The sequence below is a fragment of the Polypterus senegalus genome, chromosome 11 (genome assembly GCF_016835505.1).
Source record: "Polypterus senegalus isolate Bchr_013 chromosome 11, ASM1683550v1, whole genome shotgun sequence".
Taxonomy (NCBI): domain Eukaryota; kingdom Metazoa; phylum Chordata; class Cladistia; order Polypteriformes; family Polypteridae; genus Polypterus; species Polypterus senegalus.
In genome coordinates, this window is record NC_053164.1 from 73,874,681 (window position 1) to 73,895,649 (window position 20,969).

Genomic DNA, 20,969 nt, shown 5'->3' on the forward strand with positions numbered 1-20,969 from the left:
TTGAAGACTCCGAGCATGTGATAGTGGGATGGAATTACGATCAAAACGTTTGGAATACAGCATCAAAACCTTTTTAAATACAATACAAATCAACAAGGAAAAAGTTCTGTAGGGTAAGTTCCAAACCATACTAACAAAAAAATAAATAAATCAGTAGTGATTAAGAGTAAATATTACTAAAAATGTAATTTGGGAGTAGAAGAGACTGTTAAAATATATAGAAAAGTAATGGACCTTCAACATATTTTACAGATTGATGAGAAATTGATTAAAGAACACACATACACCATGCAGGGCCAACAGATGGAGAAGAATTAATAATTATTTTAAGAAATAAAAAGATTAATTACAATTTCCCTTGTCTTAATTTGCACAAAGGAAGGAAGAAAACTGAAAGAAAAAATTAAAGTAGACTTTTAAATTCAGATGTTTTAAATACAATGGAAAATAAAGTAAAATTAGAACAAAAAAGTGAAAAAGGAATGACATTTTCAGAAAAGTATGAAAAGAATAAAAAAAATCCAAAGTCTCTGCCATTATAGTCAATTTGCTATGTTTTTGCAATGTTGCGTCTCAAGCATGTATTATTACAAGAGAGTCATGCAGTCAAACATTGCTGCAATCGAATGTCATTGTCATCATTCTGAAACTGTCAAATCGCTGCTTTACATTAATCACTTCCTCATCCTGTTCTCACCAGTTGTGGCATATCTGTCATGTCCTCAGTTTTCAGTCTACAGATATGACAATGTTGATCCACTCAAAGCATATTAAGCACTTGTAAGCAGATGAATATGCAGACGTTTGGCAATACTGTACAAACAACATGAAAACAGCATGTCAGTAGGATGGATGGATACTGAAATACATCAATAAATGGACTTGAATAGCTTGTGATATTAACTTGAACAGTCAAAAAAACAAACAAACAAAAATTGGATATGAATAAGAATTTATAACTTGTAGACATTTCACTGTAGTCTTAATGTAGCTTTACTAGGCTGTAGCAACCCAAGACTCAGCCGCAAGGGTATGGATTTTTCAGCTGATTTTTATCATGGCAATGTTTTAAAGATACTATCTGCACTTTAAATAACAAAACTAATATATTACCTTATACTTAAAGTACCTTGACTACAAATAGCTTAATAAATCCATTTTTTATTACACTCAAGCCCAATATTCAATATGTTTTTAGATCAACTGGCAATGAGCACATTATAATTTCAAAATGTCCGGAACGTAAGAGTATGAACTGTTGTCTTATTAAGGCAATCTGATGAAAGGCACGAAACAAGACTGGCCTTGTTCTAAGAAATCTTTTTTTCTTGATATGAGCTATTAAGCCAGGCGGCTTTAAAGATGCCAAATTCCACTCCCTCTCATGCATAAAGTGAAAGAGAAGCTCCAGTGTATGGATAAGCATTGGAGTAATTAGCAGAGTGAAGGAGCCAACTGACTTGTGTGCAGGCATTCTGGTAGTCCCCAAAGAAAAACAGTGCTGTATGGATATGAGTTGACTTCACCAAGTTAAATGAATTGGTATGCACAAAGCAAGTGATCCATATTTACCCCTTCTAGTCTATAGATCTACACCTCTACACAATAGGTACAGTCCTGCTCAGCTCCTTATGGGAGGTCAGCTCCATACTACTGTACCAATACTCCCACAACTGTTGAACCCTTCAGTTCCTGATGCAGTCACAGTTCCTGAAGGGAAAAGAGTATAACAGATATGCAGAACTTCAACTAAAGGCACAAAGTCAGAAGTTGCCAGTTGAAAGTGAAGTCTGGGTGATTGATTCTAACCTACATGGAACAGTGGTTCAAGAACATCCAACCCAATTATCATATTTGGTTGACATGCCTCATGGCACAATACACTGCAACCCAATACCTGTGCAGCCACCTGCTACAGAAAGAATAACTAAGTGCCAAAACCTTTGCCTTTCACTGCCTCACCATTGTCAGAAAGTAATGTTTTATCGAACCAGTCCTCAATACCAAGAACCAGATGTGGGAGACTCATAGTTAAGCCTAAAAGGCTGGACTTATAATGACAAAGAATGTAAGTGACAATTTTGTTAAAATGAAATTACACTCTCCTAAAGGATTATTAGGAACACCTGTTCAATTTCTCATTAATGCAATTATCTAATCAACCAATCACATGGCAGTTGCTTCAATGCATTTAGGGGTGTGGTCCTGGTCAAGACAATCTCCTGAACTACAAACTGAATGTCAGAATGGGAAAGAAAGGTGATTTAAGCAATTTTGAGCATGGCATGGTTGTTGGTGCCAGACGGGCCGGTCTGACTATTTCACAATCTGCTCAGTTACTGGGATTTTCACGCACAACCATTTCTAGGGTTTACAAAGAATGGTGTGAAAAGGGAAAAACATCCAGTATGCGGCAGTCCTGTGGGCGAAAATGCCTTGTTGATGCTAGAGGTCAGAGCAGAATGGGCCGACTGATTCAAGCTGATAGAAGAGCAACTTTGACTGAAATAACCACTCGTTACAACCGAGGTATGCAGCAAAGCATTTGTGAAGCCACAACACGCACAACCTTGAGGCGGATGGGCTACAACAGCAGAAGACCCCACCGGGTACCACTCATCTCCACTACAAATAGGAAAAAGAGGCTACAATTTGCACGAGCTCACCAAAATTGGACAGTTGAAGACTGGAAAAATGTTGCCTGGTCTGATGAGTCTCGATTTCTGTTGAGACATTCAAATGGTAGAGTCAGAATTTGGCGTAAACAGAATGAGAACATGGATCAATAACAATCAATAACAATTGTTACCACTGTGCAGGCTGGTGGTGGTAGTGTAATGGCGTGGGGGATGTTTTCTTGGCACACTATAGGCCCCTTAGTGCCAATTGGGCATCGTTTAAATGCCACGGGCTACCTGAGCATTGTTTCTGACCATGTCCATCCCTTCATTACCACCATGTACCCATCCTCTGAAGGCTACTTCCAGCAGGATAATGCACCATGTCACAAAGCTTGGGTGGGTATTTGTTGATTATAAAAAACACCCCAGTCCCCAAACCCGTTTCACGCATCACCATCCACATTCAAATCCATATGTGCCCCCAACCCCACACTACCCGAACGGCCGTCGTTGCCTTTCTATCAGCACTGGGCAGTTGTCTACACCTTTTTCCATGTGTTTATAAATTACTGTCATCTGCCGCTTTGAGTATTTCATTCGTAAAATTTTAAAGGGTTGTTAAGCGAAAAACATTATATGCACCAAATTGTCTACCTAATTGTATAATTAATGATCACGAAACGTTCAATCTTACTCTTTCATTTTACTCCATGTTAGTTAAAAACATGCGTAGAACAGCACACGTGCATTCTACAACCTTATGTATTACATTAAATCACCAAAATTATCACAAAGTGTAAGTTACTCAATGACATAACACTCAACACTATGTTATGTCCTTATTTCCTGCTCAGCCAAAACCCTACGGTGGCTGAGAAGCGCCAAGAGGCTGAGCGCCATTGTGGCTCTGCGTCTCCCGCGTCGGAGCCAAAATGGCGGTGACACTCCTTTGCGACGAAGCTGGAAGCAGTTCTATTTGCATACTACAGGAGGTGCATGGGAAATCTGCTTTAGGTGTCGTGTAACGCGGTCGCCTGCATCTGTCAGTATTCTTCAGACAGCTGTCAAGAAGTTAAAGTTCATTATATTAAAAAAGGGCAGTCTGAAGCAATGAGCTCTGAATTGGGTCTAGTGTCGGTGGACTACGAAATATTCGGAGATGTGCAAGGTACGCATTGCTTGTGAAGTTGCCCTGGGTTTAGGAATAGATACGCCGAGACAGGTTCCCCTCATTGGCGTACACGCCCCTTTTTTATAAGTTCTGTTGTCACTTGGTTACGGAAGCCGTGAAAAAATAGACTGCTTTTTGTGCTTCTGTCGTAGTATCTCATCTTATCCAATATATTTAAAAATTCTAAATATATGTAATATTTTTCTTTCAGGAGTGTTTTTCAGAAAGGTATGAGCTGCTGGAATGAAAAAAGCTGTCTTGCCTTTTTCCTAGCCAAGCATGCAGTGACATTTTTAAAGCAACAGCTCAGGTCAGGTCATATAGATTTTTTTCTTGCATGATATAATTCATTAAAGTACAGTATATTACAGCTCCCAGTTTTTTTGATATCCAGTGTTAATGTTATACTGTATAACCAACTTCACTGAGTAATACCATCACAACGTGGTTTTATTTGGGCACTGATGAACAGAATATCCTATGTTATAGTTTGGAAAATCCATCTTTCACATTGTGGATGCCCCAGCTACAAAATAAAAAGTAAGCATGGATTACATGTTTTTATTTCAAAAGTTAAGGCTTAAACTTTGATTTACTAAAAAGATATTCTCTAATTTCTTATATTTCAAATGTTACTAATTAAATCTTTTGGAATTTTCATCTTTTAGCCATTTATTTGGTAAATAGCACACTTTCATTTACATGGACAGTTCACTATACTCATGTACAAAAACATTCTCAAAAACACATAATAACTTAAAATAAACTATTGAAGTATATATCAATTTAACTGCTAAATCCATTTAATGTAATTTTTAAATCATGGGGAGTCAGTGCATTTTTAAAATGTAAAAATAGTTGGACACTGTAAAATGTAAATAAAAACAGAATGCAATGATTTGCAAATGTCATAAGCCCATATTTTATTCACAATAAAACATAGAAAACATATCAAATGTTTAAAAATGTTACATTTTAATAAAAGGATAAGTCTATTTTGAATTTGATGGCAGCAGCACGTCTCAAAAAAAGTTGAGACAGAGCCATGTTTGCCACTGTGTAGCATCCACTCTTCTTTTAACAACAGTACTTACATGTCTGGGAACTGAGGAGACCAGTTGCTGGAGTTTTGAGAGACGAATGCTATCCTATTCTTGTCTGATATGAGATTCTAGCAACTGAATAGTCCTGGATCTTCTTTGTCGTATTTTTCGTTTCATGATGTGCCAAATGTTTTCAGTTAGTGAAAGGTCTGGACTGCAGGCAGGTCAGTTCAACACCTGGACTCTTCTACTATGAAGTCCTGCTGTTGTAATAGTTTTCGTATGTGATTTAGCATTGTTAAGCTGAAATATGCAAGGCCTTCCCTGAAAAAGATGTTGTCTGGATGGGAGCATATGTTGCTCTTAAACCTGATATACCTTTCAGCATTGATAGCGCCTTTCCCAATGTGCAAGCTAACAGCTGTATAGGCACTAATGTACCCCTCTATACCATCAGAGATGCAGGCTTTTGAACTGAGCACTGATATCAAGCTGGATGGTTCCTCTCCACTTTAGTTGGGAGGACAAGGCATCTACTGTATGTTTTCCAAAATAATTTCAAATTTCGATTTGTCTGACCACAGAACAGTTTTCCACTTTGCTTCAGTCCATTTTAAAGAGCTTTGATCCAGAGAAGATAGTGGTGTTTCTGGATCATGGTCACATATGGCTTCTTCTTTGCATGATAGAACTTTAACCTGCATTTGTGGATGGCATGGGAAATTGTGTTCACAGACAATGATTTCTGGAATTGTTCCTGAGCCCATGCAGTGATTTCCATGGCAGAATTATGCCTGTTTTTAATGCAGTGCTGCCTGAGGGCCAGAAGATCACGGGCATCCAATATTGATTTTCAGGTTTATCCAGATTCTCAGAATCTTTTGATATTATGTATTATAGATGATGATATTTTGAAAGTCTTCACAATTTTACGTTGAGAAACATTATTTTGAAATTGATCCACAATCTATAGGTACAGTTTTTGCAGATTGGTGAATCTTTGCCTGTCTTTATACATCTGAGATACTGACTTGTTACCAGTTAACCTAATTAGTTGTAATGTTCCTCCAGCTGTTTCTTTTTAGTACCACTTACTTTTCCAGCCTTTTGTTGCGCCATCCCAACTTTTTTGCGATGTGTTGCTGCTATCAAATTCAAAATGAGCTAATATTTTTCATGAAATGTTGAAATATCTCACTTTCAAAATTTGATATTTTTTCTGTGTTCTCTCTATACTAATAAAAGGCAAAGCCCTCACTGACTCACTGATCACTAATTCTCCAACTTCCCGTGTAGGTAGAAGGCTGAAATTTGGCAGGCTCATTCCTTACAGGTTACTTACAAAAGTTAAGCAGGTTTCATTTCGATCCTACACGTAACGGTCATAACTGTATCCTACTTACGTACATATATACAGTACGTCCATAGCCTGCAGCTCGGTCGCCATGTGAGGCAGCGTTGTGTCCCTCATCCCACACCTCCCATGTAGTTGGCTGCCTGCCTATATTGCGTCCCCCATCCCCACATCTCCCACATAATTGGCTGCCTGCCCATATAAGGCCATCCATCGCTCCGGTCTCTTCATTCCCTTCCTTGCTTCACCACGGTATTCATGTCTCCCTGCTGATAACTGCAGCCTTTTTATTTAACCAACGGCTTATCCGCTGTTTAATTGTTCGTTTATTACGCTTATAGTTAATGTGTAGGTATTATATACTTAGTTTATTGTTCAGGTACCCATTTCCTTTACAGTTCCAACTGTACCCCCATTAACATGTCTATCATCGATCAAAGAACTGTCACTCACCGAGTGGTTTCCATGCCCGGAGATGCCGCCTGCCTTTTCCATTCTCTGTGTTACATATTGCATGGCCATATCAGGCTCACTCTTGATATCTGGAGAAACATTGTGTCTTATGTATTGAATGACTGGGACAGGTTCAAGGTGTGGACTGATGACAGTACAGGAGATAATTATACTACACAGGAGCACTAGAAGAGTGAAATGCTTAAGCCCTTCATCTATAGTTCTGCATGTGAGTTGATGGCTGCCGCTGAATTGTTCAGTTGTCGCTTTCAAGTGTACCGAAGTGGCCAAATATTGTACACCTTTGGAGAACTGCCAATGCCTCTTATACATCTTAGATTCACAGGTTCACAGGTGACGATTTGACTAGTGGACACTTTGATGTTTATGAATGTTCCAACTCTCAAAATCTGGATGTGAAATTATCGATGAAACCTGTTGTATGCTTACAATACTTGACAGATGCCAAATGTTACTTCAACACAAGTCCTGCAAATACCAACGTAATTGAAACAAACCATGAAACTCAAACCGATTATGACAGCAGCAATCCAAGCTGTGAGAAAACAGTAAAAAGGAGGCATGTCAGACGTCATGGTACATTTTCTGATGCAGCTAGACGGAAACAACTTTGTAACGCTGCCGCCAAATACTCACAGAAAAATCCACAAGTTAATAGACACGCTGTTGCTAAATACTCGCAGGCAAATCCACAAAGTTCATAGAGACATTTTTGCTAAATACTCACAGGCAAATCCACAAGTTAATACTGGGAATGCCTGTTAAACATCTTAGATTCATGAGTACCGATTTGGGTAGTGAACACTTTAACGAATGAAACCTGTTATCTTTACAACGGTTGACAAACACGGAATGTAACTTGAACACAACACGTCCTCCAAATATGAACCTGATTGAAAGAAATAATGATAATCCTTGATGACAGCAAGACTCATAACAGTGACAAAACAATTACATTGACAATCATGTTACGTTATTTTTAAAATGTTTCCTTTTCTTTTTCATAACTTCTTTAACACACTACTTCTCCGCTATGAAGTGCAGGTATTTTGTTAGTTGTGAATAAATATGGGTTTATGAGATTTGCAAATCATTGCATTCTGTTTTTATTAAATTTTACACAGTGTCCCAACTTTTTTGGAATTGGGGTTGTAATTTATCTGTCCCAATATCTTTTAACCTACTTATCTACTTATCATTAACACAAGAAGTTGGTGTCTGGCTCAGCAGCACTGGGGAAAGATGAGAAGAAATGCTATGAATCAGCTCTGGACTTGGTACAAGGCCCTCTCAGGACACTCTCATACACACACTAATTGCAGGCCAATTTAGAGTTGCAAAATTAATCTAAAATGTGTTTTTTGAGAAAGTGAAGGAAAAACAGAGTGATCAAAAGAGAATGAACAAATGCTACAAACTCAGTGTCTGGGATCCTGGAATTTAATCTCAGCACAGCACCAGAACACCACCTAAGTTAGGTTTATAAAGCTTGTACATATTAACAATATAAATACAAATAGATTGCAAGTATATTAACATAATGTCACCTGGCAGCAATAACAAAGGGAAAACAAATATAGATTCTATCTGTGGTGCAGCATAAGTCATACTGAGTTGCAATAATGTAGCACTATAGACATAAAGCTGAGATAAAGCCCCCCTTGCTCTGTCATAAGCTTGTGAACATTTAAGAGTCAGTAAAATAAAACAAATCTTGCAATTTGCAATTTATCCATATCAGAGGAAAGTCCACTAAAGAAAGGTGTGTTTAATCAAGGGCTTTACTGTCTATATGTGGCTGCATTGTTGACAACATTTAAAATTGTTGGAAGGAGCGCTGTGCCTTATTTTAATGATTATTACAGCCTTCTGTCACTTAACAAACCCATCCTTGCCTCCATTTTGTTACCCCACTTATTTAGACCTTGGTCACAGTGACTATAGCCTGTCTATGCCAACACTGAACAAAGTCAGGAAATATCCAAATAGAGAGTCAGTTCATCACAAGTAATACACATTCACTCATACATGGACAATTTGCAATCTTCTGTTAACCTAACATGCATGACTTTGGGATGTTATGAGGACAACTGGATTACATGGAGAGAAGCTTACACAGGCACTGGGAGTAAAAGCAAATTCCACAAAGGCGGAGTCATTGTGCCATGATGTCACTGTACTTTTGAGTATAGTTTTAATAAAAGTATGAATACATTTTTGATATATGGAGGGAAAAAAAGCAATCTCTTAGTATTCTTAGTATCATCAATAACTTACCTGAAGCAATATTTGATTTTTTTCTTATTATTATACTCTTTGTAATGTAATTGTTAAAAGTAAAATGTTTTAAACCACGAAAGATCACATATCAATACTCATTAAACTCTCCTAGACTGATGCTTAATGCATACAAGAAAAAGATCAGTAGATCCTTATTTGGGAAAATAAAAGTTTACGTCAATGTTTAATGCCTTCTAAACTCCCTGTTTGTTTAAGTACATGAAGTACCAGTATGCATTTACAAGTACACATGTTAAGTAAGTATAACAATGATTTATTCTGTTGAATGCATTTGTTTGATTCTCAGACTTGTGCATGTAGAAAGTTCTTTTTTGTTTGTTGAAGTTCAAGACCTCATTTGCAGAATTCTTTATGTAATATTTCTTTTTATAAAAATGTTCTATCCCACGGTCATTTTATTGTTTAAAATATATAAGAGTATGATAATACAAGTAAACTACACCTTGAACATTGTACTAGTGAATTTTTTGAGTCTCTGAACTGGATATTAATGTTCAGTATCTGAGATATGTAATGCAGACAAACTATTTCGATATAATGGGTTATAGGGAAACAAAAGATAAACCTGTTTGATAATAATAATAACAATGCCTAGTTTAATTGAAATGTAAAATCTAACTAACCACTGTAATCTAAGTTTTATTCCTACAGTTAGATGTATATATGGAATATCAATAGCCTCTTCTGAGTATATGGTTTCTTTGTTTTTATTTCATGTTTTTCAGTACACTGAGGAGCAAGGTCGGAAATTGAAGCTAGTGGGATGGGTTAAAAACACTCCTCGTGATACTGTAGTCGGGCAGGTTCAGGGACCCAAGGAGATTGTTGAGATCATGTGAGTATTATTGCCATTGTCTGTATAGTACTTCAGTATGATCTTATGCTACAGAAGCTTTCTGATTTGTTAAAAATAATTTGTCAGATTTATACATGAATTAAAAGAATGTACCCTAGCATCTCATACTGAGTCATTTGGTAAAATAATTTGCTCAGAAATGATTAGTCTCCTGCGGTGGGCTGGTGCCCTGCCCAGGGATTTGTTCCTGCCTTGTGCCCTGTGTTGGCTGGGATTGGCTCCAGCACACCCCCATGACCCTGTGTTAGGATATAGCAAAATGGAAGATGACTGACTGACTGAGTAGTCTCCTAGAGATTGTCTGAAAATATTCCAAAAAAGAGTGATTTTTTATGAAAAGGTAAAAATTTAAATAAAAAAAAATAAATTCATCCATATTTCAACAATCATTATTCTTCATCCCTCTTTGATATTAGTTTCACTTAAATTAGTAGTCAAAGCTTTCCTCCCTACAGCTCAAAGCTTTATTGAGTGGGCCTTCTTACCCAGTGGTACATTCAACAGCTGTACAGCAGCTGGAAGGTTTTGAAAATCAAAATTGGGCGTGAGTGGGAGAGACCATCTTCATTCAAAACGTCTAGGTCCTAGATAAATACCGTGCTTAAGTGTGTTTTTCAATTTTCTTCATCAGCTCCAGCCCCTTTCTTTTCAGAAGGTTTGGTTTAGTGCTCAAAATTGAACTACCTTTTGATCCTACTGAGAGACTTTGCATGGGGCATGGTACAGATAAATGGAGGGCAAAGATTGGGAGGAATGGCTTGTCTAAAATAAACAGAAATGATAAATTGATACCGGATTTCTTACATAGGCATGGATTGTATTGGACAGACACAACATTTAAAACACAGAGTTTCCTCATAACTCTGCTTGGTGCCAGGTGACCATGTCAGAGGTCAGTGATCAACACTGATGTTTTATATCTTCCCTCAGTGAAGAATGCTGTACAAAAATACACCTGAATTTAATTGATGAACAGAGGCATTATCCAGGGACATTGTTACCATGAGAATTTTGGTGGGTCCAAATCAGAATGTTCCTTTATATGCGTAGACATATATAACATTGACATAACTAATGATTCTGCGGTGGGCTAGCACCCTGCCCAGAGTTTTTGTTTCCTGCCTTGCACCCTGTGTTGGCTGGGATTGGCTTCAGCAGACCCCCGTGACCCTGTAGTTAGGATATAGCGGGTTGGATAATGGATGGATAGTTGGATAACTAATGATTTCTGTCACTCTTTTGTTAATGTCAATGGAGATGGACATATCAATATGACATCAGAGCTTTGTGATACACTATGACTGTGCCATTATCTGACATAATATAGATGGAAGTAAACTGAGTCTTGCAGCCAGCCAGTGCACAAGCAAATAAATGCTTATGAACTACCTACACTGAAAAATCAACACCTCAGGTTTAGAACTACGCAATTTTGCGGTGGTAGAGGACAAGCAACAATAACATGTAAAGAACACACAGACAACACACATTGCATAACTTGAACACAAGACTCTGGGGCTGTCCAGTAGTACTGCTAACCAGTGTGTGGCCAGTTGCTTGGTAGATAGCTTGAGGAAACCAAACAGCTGAAAATAATCTTCTACATAATTTTTCTTTACCTGGGGTCTCATGGATAAACGGTGCGTACACACAGAAATGTTGCGTAAGAACATTTCCACGTTCAAATCGCGATGTATAAAACCTAAACTTGGCATAAAGCCGCACACATTTTCACGGTACCTCATACCTTGCCGTACGCAAGTTCTCTGCTCGGTTTTGCAGACTGGCGGCATCCAGGGTCAAAGCAATGCTACTGTTCCTGTGTGATTATCCTTTCTTTTCCTGACACGGCTTTATAAATAAACTGAAATTAACCGCATATTGTTTTTTAGCAAAATACCCGCGCTTAGCAGTGGCGAAGTACTGCCTTAGAATTTTTATTAAGAAGAAAAGTAAACCTTTTTAAACTGAGGGAAAATATACCAATAATTATTTGTTAAGGATGTCTTTGTATGCTACGTTGTCAGTTTAGCTCTCCAGTTGTAATATGACCAAGCTGTGTGCTGAGCTTACTCTTGAGCATTCAACGTACAGTTGGCCATGTGAAAAGCAATCTTGCCTCAGATCTCACAGCTTGGATTGCTGCTGTCATAATCGGTTTGAGTTTCATGGTTTGTTTCAATGACGTTAGTATTTGCAGGACTTGTTGTGTTGAAGTGACATTCGGCATCAGTCAAGCGTTGTAAGCTTACAACCGGTTTCATCGATAACTTCGCATCCAGCTTTTGAGAGTTTAAACATTCATAAACATCAAAGTGTCCACTACTCAAATCGTCACCTGTGAATCTAAGATGTTTTAAGATGCATTGGCGGTTGTCCAAAGGTGTAAAATATTTTACCATTTCGGTACACTTGAAAGCGACAACCGAACAATTCAGTGGCAGCCATCAACTCGCATGCAGAACCATAGGTGTAGGGCTTAAACATTTCACTCTTATAGTGCTCCTGTGTAGTATAATTATCTCCTGTACCGTCATCAGTCCACACCTTGAACTTGTCCCAGTCATTCAATACATAAGACACAATGTTCCTCCAGATATCAAGAGTGAGCCTGATATGGCCGTGCAATATGTAACACAGAGAATGAAAATTGCAGGCGACATCTCCAGTCATGGAAACCATTCGGTAAGTGACAGTTTTTTGATCGATGGTGATCACCTCGATAGACATGGTAATCGGGGTACGGTTGGAACGATAAAGGAAATGGGTACCTGAACAATGCAAACTAGGTCTAAAATACCTATACAATAACTATAATCGTAATAATCAAACAATAAAACGGCAGAGAAGCCGTGGATTAAATAAAAAGGCTGCAGTTATCAGCAGGGAGACGTAAATACCGTGGCGAAGCAAGGAAGGGAATAAAGAGACCAGAGCGACTTACAGCCTTATATAGGCAGCCAACAACGTGGGAGGCGTGGGGATGGGGGACCCAACGCCGCCTTACATGGCGACCGAGCTGCAGGCTATGGACGTATATATGTACGTAAGTAGGATTCAGTTAGCGTTGGGAACCCGCGTACCAGATTTCTTGAAGATGGGCCCATAGGTAACAAAGACCGTTGGAAAGTTCAATATGGCGGTCGACATTGGCGTCATACCACCGAAATAAGTATGTACATCGGTTTCGGTTAGCGCAGGGAAGCCGCCTACCAAATTTCGTGAAGATGGGGACATAAATAAGAAAGTTTAACATGGCGGACGTTGTTGACCGTTATGACCATTACGCATAGAATTTCTTAATGAAACTTGCTTAACTTTTGTAAGTAAGCTGTAAGGAATGAGCCTGCCAAATTTCAGTCTTCTACCTACATGGGAAGTTGGAGAATTAGTGATGAGTGAGTGTGTGAGTCAGTTAGTCAGTCAGTGAGTCAGTGAGGGTTTTGCCTTTCATTAGTATAGATTAGTTTAATGCAGTATAATGTGTAGTATAATGGTCCACGGAATGGTCAAACTATTCTAAATACCATAGCTGCTTTAGCGTTGTTACTCTCACTGCATCTTCTTTTTCTTCTTTCAGCTGCTCCCGTTAGGGGTTGCCACAGTGGATAAGTTTTTCCATATTACTCTTACAGGAGAAGCTGATTGGAAAGACAACTATCGGTATACAGCATCAAGCATGCGCTGCCTCTGCCATGCGTCCTATTTCATATGACAAACGCTTCAAACCTTTCCTGTACGGACCTCGCGGTTCAGAAACAGTTTCATCCCAAGAGCTCTAAACGCACTCAATCAGTCCATCAACTACTCCTTGTAGAACTGTCTTTACTTATACAGTAAGTACAATCACCTCACTGTAAACTTGCACCACAGTTATAATATTGCACAACCTGAGCCACTTTATAAAGAGTGTATTTACATATGATGATGATACATTTTTATGATGAAATGCAGCAAAACATGTTTATTATATTATACAGATAAATCTTTAACTTCATATTAAATAATCTATATTGTTAATAATTAAAGGACACAGTGTTGCTACACTAGCAAGGATCTGGCGCTCCGCTCACGATTGTTCCTGCCTTGCACTGTATGCTTCACTGTGACTGGCGTGAAGGATAGAATAATTCAATATGTACTACGAAGATATTTCAATGTTCCTTAAAAGTTTTGAAGAATCGGCGTTATAAGCTTACAGATGACTTAACGTCCATTACAGAGCTGATTGTATGGCGATCGGTTACTTGGAGAAAGAAAAGGAAGGACAGGAATTGGAGGTTAGTATGTTTGAAAGAGACAGTACTTCAGGGGCGGCCTTAGGTATGTGCAAACTGTGCACCTGCACAGGGCCACCAAATCCCAGGAGCCACCACACCAATATATATTGAATATAAAACAGAAAGAGAAAATAACGACACAGCTAAAAAAGCAGCTGCAAATTTCAGCAAAAGTAAAACACTTGTGTCATGAGCACGAGGTGGCTATGCAGTGTCCACAATGGATGTGGCCATCCGCCGTGCATAAGATACCATATTGACATTGGCGGGCAAAGGAGCCACCGATTCTTTCTCTGCCCAGTGTTGCCACGAGCCTTGAGCCACCCCTGAGTGCTGCTGCAATAAATTATTTCATCGAAGGTCGTGCACAATCACTGCGCCACCATGTTCCCATCTTTAATAGCATGCTTTATTTCCTTTTATCATGAAAATTATATCAAGTATACATCTCAGTATTTAAATTATTCAGAGAGCTGTAATATCATGAATGTATGGATTCTGTCTCTTGTTGGAGGAAGAGAAAGCCCATTTAAGAAGCACGTAGTGATTCACACACATAGTGCACATAGAAGAACACATACAAAAAAAGCATTTAATGTGCTACTTTAGTTACGATGGGATTTGAGAAACTAGTAAATTAAACAATTTTAAGATGAAGTTTATGATGTTCTACTTTAATGACAAAATAAACTACGTGATTAAAGTGGAAATTTTGAGATTGAAGTTGACATGTCGTGCTTTTTCCCCACTGTGTGCCTTTTTTTTCTCTGTACCCTAATAAGCTTTCATATGACAGTCAGATGGTGGGCTATGACTCGCCTTTTCACAGCAACTTTGATATCTGACAACTTCTTTTTTTATTTCAGGCCATGTGCGACTTTGTGAACTTGAGCTTTCGAGTTTCTCCAACACGCTATGTCACTCTATCAACTTCCTTTTGTTGTTTATACCACTGTTTAAACCAACAGATAGTACGTTTTTCCTTGCCTCCACTTGGTATTCGCTGAAATTCTTCCATTTTCCCTCTTGCTTTTCCAATTGTCTTTTCACAGAACGCTGAGCTTAAGGGCTATTTATATTGTTTTGCATATTCAAAGAGGCGTAATTCTGGGAGGAGTTGGGGGGGGTGGACAGCAGGCGTGCACGAGCGTTACTTTTCACGCTGATCGGGATTTATGTTGCGGAAGAACACGGAAGTTGGCGAACGCACAGTTTCCTGCATCTGGATTTTTCTGTGTGTAAGCACATTTCGGCTTTTGTGCTTACGTCATGTTATAGTGCGAATTCTATGCACAGCGTTATGCATGAGGCCTCTGGTGTCTGTACTTTTTTAAATTGGAATATCATACTGCTGCCGTCTTTTGCACAAAGTATAAGGAGCACACGTAAAGCTAACCTGTTGTCTTTTTTTAAATTTAGCACTGTTAAGGGGCTCTCTTCTGCAGTGGGAAAAGATCAAGATGCTGCACAGCCCTGTTCTAACTTGTGCTTAATGCATTTCTGATGTGAATCCTCTTTCTCCCTTTCTTTTTTTTCCTCAAAAAAAAAATGATCCTCAACTTTTTGTACCTCTTCATTGGCTTGCATAGCATAGTTTTGAGTGGGAAAACTCAAACTAGAAGTGTAAATGAGTGAATAAAAACATGTAAATGGTTTTCTTGATTTTAATGCGGATAATAAGGGGTTTTAACCTTCTTGCATTATTGTTAAACAGGAAAGGGTAAACCTACAGGGACAATAAATTTAGCGACCTAAACAAGAAAACTGCTTGGAGCTTCCATTAACCACAGTTCCATTTTGATGTCATGTCTGAGAACTGCAACCCGGTTTGGTGACTGCAACTTTGTTAAATATGAGCTAAAGTCAGTGTGTATGTGAATGATGCCCATGTTGGACTGTGGCCCTGTTCAGGGATAGATTGTGCTTTGCCATCACTGCTGCTGAGAAACACTCTGGATCCTTATGACTGTGACATTGGATTAAACAGGTTGAGCAGACCTGCCATTAGGTTGATTCTTAACTGTAATGCTGCTACTCCACTAACACCAGAACCTTGACTAGGTCTGGTTCCTTACATTTTTCCTTCACTAGGAAGGGCTCCAAACTATAGCCTGGTACTGGTTGCTGGTGTTAGTATTAAAAAAGCATAAACTGCATGACTGTGAATGACTGTGTTCTACAATAGAATGTTACCATGTACAAGGTTGATGGTGCTTGATGCTTCTGGGATAGGTCACAACTCCTAGCAACCCAAAGGTGAAATTAGGGAGTTCCACAATTTAAAGAGTGAAGATGTTTACAAGTATCTTTAGAATAACCTGGTATGTGATGAGAATGATTATGAGAATAGTATCACATTAACATCCAGGTGTGGATTTATACTTCATTGGGTGTAGTTGGGTTTGGGTACAGCTTCAGCAGGTATACATTGGCTTAGAATTGATCAATGGTCATGCTAAACTCTAGTTGAAACCTCTAGTTGCAAAGTATGCTGGCTTCAGTTAGGAGAATTCTATAATCTTACAGTCTGATGTTGTTCTATTGTGTGCCAATGAGTTTGGTGTAGAGGCTGTGATGCAGTAGTCTGAGGCACTGTGAGGTTAAGGAAGTCTTAATAACTTCTAAAGAGGTTATTGGAAAACATTTTAAAATAATTGGGATCGTGTACTACTGACTTGCCACGAAAATCCCTGATGTCTAGCCAAAGTGACACAGCGTATTAACAATGCATATTGTACAGGACAGACAAGCATTAACTAAAATAAATGCGACCCATTCTGATTTAGTTTATGCTGACTGGCTCCAAAACAGAATGAATGCATAGTAAAAACAGCAGTGCACTCTGTGACTTAAAACCAAGATTTTCCAAACCTCATTTAGTTTGCAATGTTCAGTATTTCAATTGAGAGAATCATCTCTACAATTAAGATTGCATGCACACGCTATTCTTAAATCAGTGCAGTTGACAAGATGCACCCATCTTATTTTTGATACCTTCTTTAAGGATAGGGCAGTGACTGCCTACTGTTCTCTATTGAAATGCAAATGTTCACTCTCCTTCTCAAGTTAATTTAATTTTAGGTGCTGGAGCTAGTGATGCAAGAATTCAAAAAATGGGACAGGATACTAGATTCATCTACTTAATATGAGTTAATGTCACATACTAGTGCTGCTATCCACAATATTCACCAAACACTGTGTCCCACTGTACCAGTGTTTGTTTTTAAAAGGGGAAAAATCCTATAAAATCTCTGTTCACAACCACTTAGCAGAAAACAAAACAAAGCAAAATAATAGTATTAAAGTTACAATTTGGTATAAACAGCCACATAATAAGACACAGCAAAATGTAGCAAAACAGAGATGTCAACATGTAGTTGGTGTTTTCTATATGTCAGCCTCATTTATAATTGCCTGAGAATTAATGAGGCTGTTAAATCTGTTCATTCACTTACAGATTTTTTTGTGCCTTCTGTAATCCACGTATTATGTGGAGCATAATAAAAATAGTTTGCATACTTTGCCTTGCCTATTTGGAGACAGTGGCAATTGCAGTTGCTTTTGCATTCCTGGAAAGAACAATGTTTTAATTACACTATTGCATTTAGGCACAGTCATAATTGAAACTGCTAACATGAAATTTTGTTAATTCTTTTCAACACCACCAGTTTACAGTAAATTGTACATACAGTATTAATCCTCTTTAGAGGTATGTTAGTATTAATTTTCCTTCTGTGGAAGCTCCCAGTTAGCTTTCAAATACCGTAAAGAGAAGCTCATTGATTATTTTTTACAGTTTCATTTTGTTCTTTTGGTATGTATTTTACTGACATTTGTGTGCCTCCTCCGATGTCATATTGCATATATGAGACATAACACCTTCTGCACACTTGCAAATCACTGTATTTAAGTGTGAAATAAAACCTTAGCAGCCTGTATACCCACTTAAAACATTATTCAACATTTTCTTATAAACAAATGTACTCATTTTCGCATAAGGAACAAGCTTCTCTAGTTATGTGAAGAAAAATAAAGAAATATAGAATAAATCTTGAGCCATGCAAGAACAAATACAGGGGAAAAAATTAAATATGTATAGTGTAAATAGCAAGATAACTTAGTAATATTATCATGAACTACAGGGTTAAGGGTTCTACACCATTAATAGAAAACCTGGAAATATATTATAGTAATAACTAATGAATCTGAAAAAATGAAGTTGCAGAATTTGAAATATACTGTACCAAATCTGTCAATCACTTTTGCATAGATTTTTCTGATACATTCTTCTCCACCCAGTAAATTCCTTACAGTTTTTTTAATTTAACTTTATTTCAGTTGTTAAAGATTCAAATATCGTGACCTGGTAGATAAATATTGTGAAACCCTTAATAACAAAAGACACTGACACAGCTGCCAGTTATGCATGATCTTAATTTGGCATTATATTCACTGGAAGGACGAATTAAGTAAAAGGATAATTTCAAATATGAGATAACTAAATTCACACTGGTAAACGTCAAAGATCAAGTCTGCATGAGAAATCTGCAAGATTTTACTTGTTAAAGGTGTTTATCTCCTAACAAGCACAATACAGGTTAACCTCAAAAGGGCATACTGGCAGTACTGTTTTCATTTTATTTGTGATATTTAGATGTTTTTGAATTTTCACAATATAGAAAACCATTTTTTAAAATGATATCTATTTATTGTACACTTCACAGAAGATTGCTGGTCTAGCAAGGACAAGTTTTTTTAGTTAAAACTATGATTTCATTTTCAATTTAGTTGTAGTTCATTTTTATTTTTTGTAACTCACCATAATTAGTTTTTGCTTTGAGACTATCATTTCAGTATAGTTTTCATTATCGCTAAAAAAATGGCTGTTTGATGAAGACTAAGAAATGTACTCTCTGCTTGTATAGCAAAGGGAATGCAAGCTCACACATATATGCTTGTAAAAGATTCAGAGAGGCCTTTTTTGCTGTAGCCATCAATATAGAGATTTATCTCCAGAATGCTTTAAAAAGCATGTAAGTTGTGTTATACCATGTCAAACTGTTTACTTTGGCAACATTTGTTATTTTAATTATTGGATGGACTTCTTCACAGTATCTTATGAAGGCAGGTAATTTAGACAACCTGACCAAATGGAAGCTTTCTGCATAGGCAAAGTTAGTTTGTTGACCAATGTAGCCTGTCATTTTACCTTCTTGTATAGGTTTGTATATTTTTCACCATATCACAGACCTTGTCCTCTTTATAGACTTGTTTATGAAAGCAGTTAAAGGGTGTTTTTAATTTTGTCTGGCTATTTCCTTTTAATTCTGTTCCACATACTCAACTGCTGTGTCATTGATTAGACATTTGCCTTTGTTACTGTCAGTATCATACTCAAACTACTCCCAGACGGTACTGTCCCATTTATGAGCAGTTCTTTGTTGTGTGTCCATTTTCAAAAATAAAGTCTGTCTAAGCAACTGACAACTAGCCATATAGTTCATAGTCATTCAATGAAACAAGAAGGAGAGTCAATAGCAATGTTCCCCGTAAGGATCAGTTATCTTACCTTTTGAACACTAATTACTATTACGCAATGTATTTATCTATTCTAAAAATGTAATATTTACACATTACAGGACACAAAATGTATTTATGAACATGTAATGTTTATTTAAACTATTCAGGCATAAACAATTTGACTAACTGGTTAATAAAGCTGATCTGAAATACTGAATATTGCTCATGACTGAAAGTAAAAAAAATAAAACTGCAGGGGGTCACTCTAACCTTGTAGTTTATTACATACAACTAGATTATTGAAAATCATTTAAACCTGATATACAATTTCAACAAATCACTGCATTTGTTTCAGTGTCTAAAACAAGAATCACAATCTATATATGCAAAAATGACTACTGACCAGAAGTATATTTCATTTTTATTACAAATAATGTTTTCCATCCATCCATTCATTCATAACCAAATCTGCATATTCCACCAGAGCCTAACTTGACATCATTGGGCACAATACAGAAATTAAAACCCAATCACAAAATGCCTTTTCTGAAAAAATAACTCAAATATTTATTTCCTTTACATAATTAATACCCTGCTTTCCAAAGTCCTCTCATTAACATTATTAATAAATAATGAAAGTTAATCATTATTATCAGCAACTCAATTTGCATCCGTTCAAGGTCTAGGTTGTTGTGTATGTATTGCTGTTCTGCAATTGGTTTATCTAGGTTACTTTATGATTACATCTGAAATCCTTGTTTACAGTACTTTAGTAGTATTTTTGGCATCTGATAAACTGTTCAATGAATCCATTATTGAATAGTTCATGTACACTATGTTCTAGAATCAAAAAGTAGCCATTAATAAATATTACAATATTAAATTTACAAAGGAGCTCATTGAGAAAATGACAAGTAATGCTTGTTGTTAATGTTTGTGGTTGAAAGTTAAACCCCACAAAAAGTTAAGGCTTTATTCTGCTGTGTAGATTATTAGATATGACTGTATTTGTTTCTGTCTTAAGTGTAAAATGTGGTTACAACCAACTCCTAATTCTATGTCTTATTGTTTTAATGTTTGAACCTCTTAAATGGACCAATGCCTTTCAATGTATTTTTTTATATTTTTATCCCATATTCCAAACAAGTTCAGCTTACTGTAGCTTAATTGGTAAATCTAAATTGACCCCAGACTAGTGAGTGGGTGTTTGTGTGAACGAGTGTGCCTTGAATTGGCATCACATCCTTTTTGCATCCTGCCTGCTTCTATCCTCACCCCCCCCCCTTACCCTTTGTTGAATTTAACATCTTTGATAATGATGGATAGATACATTTTTATTGATAAATGTA

At 37.3% G+C, this 20,969-nt stretch overlaps 1 protein-coding gene across 2 annotated transcripts in view; it reads left to right on the forward strand.

The window, feature by feature from the left end:
* The first annotated feature begins 3,571 nt into the window (after positions 1 to 3,571).
* The window catches only part of LOC120539197 (acylphosphatase-2-like), a 74,821-nt gene continuing 57,423 nt past the window's right edge, over positions 3,572 to 20,969 (forward strand). For both annotated transcript variants that reach the window (XM_039769048.1, XM_039769049.1), the window contains exons 1-3: positions 3,572 to 3,789; positions 4,004 to 4,020; positions 9,690 to 9,799. In XM_039769048.1, coding sequence (XP_039624982.1) covers positions 3,732 to 3,789; positions 4,004 to 4,020; positions 9,690 to 9,799 — 185 coding nt within the window. In that variant the 5' untranslated portion in view covers positions 3,572 to 3,731. The remainder of the gene's footprint in view (positions 3,790 to 4,003; positions 4,021 to 9,689; positions 9,800 to 20,969) is intronic.